Below are 6,258 nucleotides of genomic sequence, written 5' to 3' on the forward strand. Positions count from 1 at the left end.
TTAAGGATATATATATATATATATATATAAGGACCTAATTATAAATTTGGGAAAACTATAAGGACTAATAGAATTAAGTGATATATAAGGACATCATTGGTAGTTTAGTTGGTTAAGTGATATATACCTGAATTTTGATATTTTTCTGGCTGAAATTTTATCTATTGATATGAAAAAGGAATTAATATAAATAATCTTAAATCAAAAAATAAATTCTCATTCATCAATGCTCAAAGATGTTTCAAAAACATGTATCCTTTGTAAATTTGAAGATCAATAATGGTAAGGAATTGATTCATCTTTCCTTAAACAGATTCTGCCTTGAATCCCTTCTTGTTATCTGAACCAATTTCTTGCAAAGAGGGATCCAAATCCAATAGTTCATTGCCTAAGGCTACTCCTTGTTTTCTTATGTAGTCCCATTTTTCTTGAACAAGGTAGAAGAAAACAATCAAAGATATCTGAACAGTGAAAAGAATGTTCCAAGTTGTTATGCTTCTTGATGTTTTTTCTTGGTAGGCTTGTAAACCAAGATATACATTTATAACACCTAATAAGGACATTGCAGTTCCAATTATCCAGTGTGCAAAGAACCACATGCTTCTTGTTCTTGATCCCCTGTGAGGAGGAACAAGAAAATAATCAATACACTAATTCCTTATTAGAAAAGCAATTAGGTAAATTACAATGTTCTTTCATGAAATTCGGTGATATTACATACGATATTCTTTTAATTGTTATATTTATATTAACTTCGCTAAAGCTGTTACACTTTATAAAATAAGGTAAATCACTAAAAATATACTCGAATTATCTTGGTACGGACAAAAATGCTCTTGAATTTTATTATTGACAAAAAGGCCCTCACTCTTTTTCGTTGATGTAGAACGTCTCAGGTCACGGGTGTACATTTTTAGCACGTTTTAAAATTATTAGACGGAGTTTTGTCAATAACAAAATTTGGGGGCATTTTTGTCACGTTTTAAAATTATTAGACGGAGTTTTGTCAATAACAAAATTTGGGGGCATTTTTGTCAGCAACAAAATAATTTGAATGTATTTTTGGTGATTTACCCTATAAAATACAAGAAAATTGAGTATCATGTAACTTAAATGAAATTATTGTATACTTTTAATAAAAGGAAATACTTTGATGTATAAAATACCTTTGTGGCCTAAAAATACCAACTATGACTTGGAGCCAGACAACACCATATAATGCAAGCCCTAGTCTTTGATGATTGTTGTTAAAGGAATTGTTGAAATTCTTTATGGACATGATTGCCCCTGCTGTGGCAATAAGTACAGCAGCCTTCTGCTAAACAGAAATTTAAAAAAAAAACTATGTTAATTTTGTTAATGATGGGGTTAACTATATTCACTTATGGAATTAACTTTCCTGAGCAGAGATTTTAGTTAATGTCATAATTGCAATATTATTCTCTTCACATGCACTAATTCTTGAATTCAAAGTATTCATTATGATACTCTTCAATAACCAACTAGGCAATATCCCTCCCTTGATCTTATGAAGTAACTAACAAGCATTAAGAAAAATAAACTAATTTAGCCACCACACAAAGAGGTTAATTAGTGGGATAATTGACCCTTGAGAACTAATTTTAAAACCATATAAATAGTTGTTCTTCTTATTGTTTTTCAAGTAAAGGGAAAAGAAAATAAGCTAACAAAAAATGCACATGCAAAATCTTGCATTTGAAAATTATGATGTAACAGAAGTTCAGAATACACTTGCCTGCAAAATTGCATGAACATAGAATGTAATTCTAAGCCTCCTTTGATTTCTTTGTCTGTTTGAGAATCTAATTGCTACTATACCAAGAGGCATCAAGAATGCCATAGAACTCCACAGAAGAAATCCATGCAATTTGATTTCAAACTCAAGTCTAGGATTCATCTTCATATGCTAAGCAACCAAAATAAAACATGTTAGCTTCACATACTTTGTTCGAGTATTCAAGATTCGATAAGGCGCATTGCCCTCTAAACACCAATTTTTTCAGTACTCAGGACTATAAGAAGAAGATACTACCAACTTGATTGATAAAAATTTAAGGACTATAAGAAGAACATGAACTAGGAATAATGGATTTTACCTTAATGTTGTGGCCTCTGTTGTTGCTTGCATGAATGCCACTGATTTTCTTGTGATCTTGTTCTGAGCCAACAAGTGGAAACATGATGAACACAAGGCTTGCTTGGAAGAGCAAATCAATGAGCTTTTGCTGAACTCTGATTCCCCTTTCTTTTGTTGAGAATATGAACATTTTCCATTCTGAAGATTGTGTGTCATTCCCCATAAGTTGACCAAGCTAAATATTCTATTTTTCCCTTGTCACAGATGACACAATCACTAAAAAGTTGTCACCAATTCAGAGAGAATGAGATTAATGTGAGGGAAGGGAGAAGGTAGATACAATTTGAGCTTAAGTTAATATATATTATGCATAATGGCATAAAATAAACATGTGGGGTTAAGCATTTGCAGCCTTTTCTAGTTTATATATAGAATGGCAAAATGGATTGTAATAGAGTTTCTTGATAAACATTAAAGTTCAGCCCGGATGAAAGATTGAAAACTCTCTATCACATAGACATAAGCTTCTAGTTCATCTCATTTCATTTGATGTTGCTTTTACTACTAACTACACTTGATATTTTCACCTATGTTTAAAATTTGTTTTACTGTTTTTTTACTTCCTATATTTATACATCACATATTCTTGGCAGTGGTAGGTGACAAGCTAGGATGATAGGCTATGGAAAACACAACAGAGAGACATAACTCATATCTATGTTATGTAGTGCATTCAAAATTTACAATTATATCCCCACTTGCACTTGCCAAAATTAAAGAATAGAATGAGTAAAGAGTGAACAGAGGCCAATAAGGTTGTCTTTATGAGTAGATCCAAGAGTGCCTTGTTGAAAGCACATGTGGTTCTCCTTCTTGGAAAATACCATATTGCTGTATACATTTGGAATCTCTAAGCTAAGAGAGCACATAATCCAATGCTGTTCTTCATTGCTCATTTGCTTGCTACAAATTTCTTTATTAAAACATGCACGGGTTAAGTTACATGGTAAGCTTATTTTAATTGAAAAAAACTTGGCTGTTTAAGCAATGATTTGATTTGGATTCAGATATTGGTTTGAATAATCTAGAGAGTATGCAGAACGCAAACCAATAATAAAGATGCAGAATATGATATTGTTCCTACCGTTTTATAACTTTTCCTATATCTATATCTACATTGTTGTTACAGTTTTCAGAGTACAGTTTGTTCAGATTTAATATTACACAAATATTTAAGTATTGTTAATCTTACTCCAAGGTTCAATTTCAGGAGAGATTAACAATTTGATTTGTTTGTAGTTTTAGCTAGTCTCATTATTGTATTGTAAACGATAAGTCAACATTCAAACAAAATGTAATAACTAAATTGGAAACCAACCTTAAACAAATACATCAGGAATGGAAAAATAGAGTACTCCGGGTGAGAAAAATGTAAAACAAAATTGTCAAAAGAAACCACACTCTGAAAGTTAAAAGAAAAGAAAACTATGTCTGCGATTCCAGGTAATCAGGTTTGTTAATGCTTAATTACCCTTCTCTAAGTGATCCCTATGTTTTACTGATGAATCCAACAGCCTCAAAATGACAAGCACCGAAAACAAATCAACTCGAATCACATGAACAGGTTGGGTCTGGTTGCTTTGTAGGTTGTCTTCAGCTTCCTGGTTGGGGGCCTCACCTTCTTGAACACCAATGGGAACTTGATCTTAGAGTTGTGGAACTGCTTGGTGCTCTCCCTTTTGCACATCTTAGCGGGGACGGTGGCCGTCTTGATGATCTGGATGCAAGGAAACCTGACCCTATGACGCGACGCCATCTCATTGTACATTTGTTCAACAGCACCGTTTAGGGTAGTGTCTCGGTATTCCTTGTACATATTGTGATAACCGGTGCGACTCTGATATCGGAGCCAGATTCCATAGTTGTTAATCTTGGTAGGATTTTTCTCGAAAATCTGCAATCAGTAAAAATTTCAATTTAATGCAAAATGGGGTTGATATCTAAAATACAGATGAAGCTAACAAACAAGAAAATATCATCATCCAACCAATAAATTAGGAAAATATCTTTCACCTCAATTAGGCAGTTATAAGCAAAACAATTGCAAGCTATCGGAGGCAATGTTTTAAAAAATGCATGTAAAATGTTTGGCTATTATAAATGCTTAACCTAATGTTTAGCTGATTAGGAACTAAATTAGCTATAATCTGTCATTTACTCTTATAAAAGCAGCTCTTAACAGATACTCCAAAATGCTTGTAACCATAAATCATGCTCCATTGAGACCTATTAACAGCTAAGTAACTAGCTAACTAAACATCAAAGTAATTTATTTAAGTGGGATAACAATTAACTCATGAGAAATGCTCAAGAATCATAAGAATTTATTGTTTTGGCCATCACTTTTAGCCATCAAACTAATTTCTTTAGTCTAGTAATCCAACAGCATACTTTTAGCCTACATTTTTAAACATTGATGGCTAACGACTAGCCAAAAATAATAAATTTTCTTGGCCCTCTAGCATTCCTCTTAACTCATAAGTGCATACCTCATTGATGGCCAGCACTTGCCCATTGCTCTTCTTGACCTTCTTTAACTTTCTCAAAAAGTACCTAAAAGATGCAATATAAAGATGCAATATAACTGGTTATTCCTGGAGAAATGGAAAACATCCAAAACAACATTTGCATGTCATCTACACATAATAGCATATCAAAATTAAAGCTTAAATGTACAAATTGCTTCTCCAATAAAGATTGAAAACAAGACATCAAAATAGTTCTTCAAAGACATTTTAAAATCAATTTGAAACTTTAGTAATACAAAATATTCACCAATTTAACAATCAAATTGGTGCATAAATATACATTAGATGACTCAATTTATGTCAAGAATCTCTGGAAAAAGATCTTCTAATGTGAGAAATTGGTAAAGTGATAAAGTGGTAAAGTGATAAAGTGAGAGAGTCAATCACCATTGAATTTATAACTTCCATCATTTGTGATCACTTTACTAACCTCAACAGCTTGATCCAAAATCTCTTTCATGAAGTATCATGACATAGAGAATATGTGATTTAAGTACTAACTTTAGCATTTAAAATTAAAAGCAGAAAATATTGGAGATGCAAAAATGTGTGAAAAATCAGAACACAGAGATCACATACCAGAACTTGGATTTGGCACGAACCTCATTGGTGGCCCAAAGCTTCATGCGGTAGATCTTAGGGTGCTCATCTTTCTCTGTGGGAAGAGCCCTACCCACCACCTGGTATTGGTGAAACTGCAACCCAACAATTCCTCAAATTCAGTTCAAATTCAACATTGCAAAAAAAATAAAGGTGAAATTGAAATGATAATTAGAATTACGGACCCTGAAAGTAACCATTTTCAGCGCCGGAGGGAGAAGCTGAGTGAGCAGCAGTGTTGAATCACGAACCGGCGCGTACGGAGTCCCAATTAGGTTTTAGCCTCAACTATAAAACGAAGAGAGAGAGAGAGATATACAAAGCGTACGAAAAACCCTAACACTGGTGGAGTCTTGGGCCATTCAAAACCCGCTTGTTTGGCCCAATTCAAGGCCCAATAATTGTTAGGTTGGACCAATTGCACTTTGGCCCAATTATTTTATATCGGAGGAGTTCTTCCCCATTTTTAAAAGATAGCTAAAGATCCTCTGACCAAAAAAACAAGCTAAAGATCCAACTCAAATAACAAATTTAAGGTTTAATTATTTTGTAGTCTCTATAGTTAGGTCCTTATACTTTTATTCTTTTCAATTAGATCTCTATACTACATCAGATATTATAGTTAAGTTTCTATAGTGACAAAAATGTTGAAATTAATAAAATATTCTATTAAAGTATATAGAATATCCAGTCAAGTGTTAGACATATTCATTTTATTTAACGGAATATTCCGTTAATTCCAGCGTTTTTGTCACGACAGGGACTTAATTACAAAATCTGATATGATATAAGGACTCGATAAAAAAGAAAAAAAAATATAGAGACCTAATTGAAAATTTAGTGAAACTATAGGAACCGACAAAGTAATTAAACTAAAATTTAACTAAGGATGATAATTAAGATATTAAAAAGTGTTATTTTAAATCATTTATTTAAATATATCATACTATCTAATGATTTTTAAATATCAGC

At 32.6% G+C, this 6,258-nt stretch overlaps 2 protein-coding genes across 2 annotated transcripts in view; both read right to left on the bottom strand.

Moving 5' to 3' along the window:
• On the bottom strand, nucleotides 198-3,237 carry LOC107608391 (cytochrome b561 domain-containing protein At2g30890-like). Its single transcript, XM_016310191.2, has 4 exons — nucleotides 2,118-3,237; nucleotides 1,757-1,927; nucleotides 1,167-1,315; nucleotides 198-618 (listed from the first exon to the last, which is right to left on the bottom strand). Exons 1-4 carry the CDS (start codon nucleotides 2,319-2,321, stop codon nucleotides 306-308), a joined length of 837 nt encoding a protein of 278 aa, XP_016165677.1. The 5' UTR covers nucleotides 2,322-3,237; the 3' UTR covers nucleotides 198-305.
• LOC107606484 (aspartic proteinase nepenthesin-1) overlaps nucleotides 3,441-6,258 on the bottom strand; it is a 7,545-nt gene continuing 4,727 nt past the window's right edge. Inside the window, exons 2-5 of the mRNA XM_016308546.2 lie at nucleotides 5,472-5,561; nucleotides 5,266-5,381; nucleotides 4,648-4,711; nucleotides 3,441-4,052 (exon numbers count right to left, since the gene is read on the bottom strand). Coding sequence (XP_016164032.1) covers nucleotides 3,711-4,052; nucleotides 4,648-4,711; nucleotides 5,266-5,381; nucleotides 5,472-5,561 — 612 coding nt within the window. The 3' untranslated portion in view covers nucleotides 3,441-3,710. The remainder of the gene's footprint in view (nucleotides 4,053-4,647; nucleotides 4,712-5,265; nucleotides 5,382-5,471; nucleotides 5,562-6,258) is intronic.

The sequence above is a fragment of the Arachis ipaensis genome, chromosome B07, assembly GCF_000816755.2.
Source record: "Arachis ipaensis cultivar K30076 chromosome B07, Araip1.1, whole genome shotgun sequence".
Taxonomy (NCBI): domain Eukaryota; kingdom Viridiplantae; phylum Streptophyta; class Magnoliopsida; order Fabales; family Fabaceae; genus Arachis; species Arachis ipaensis.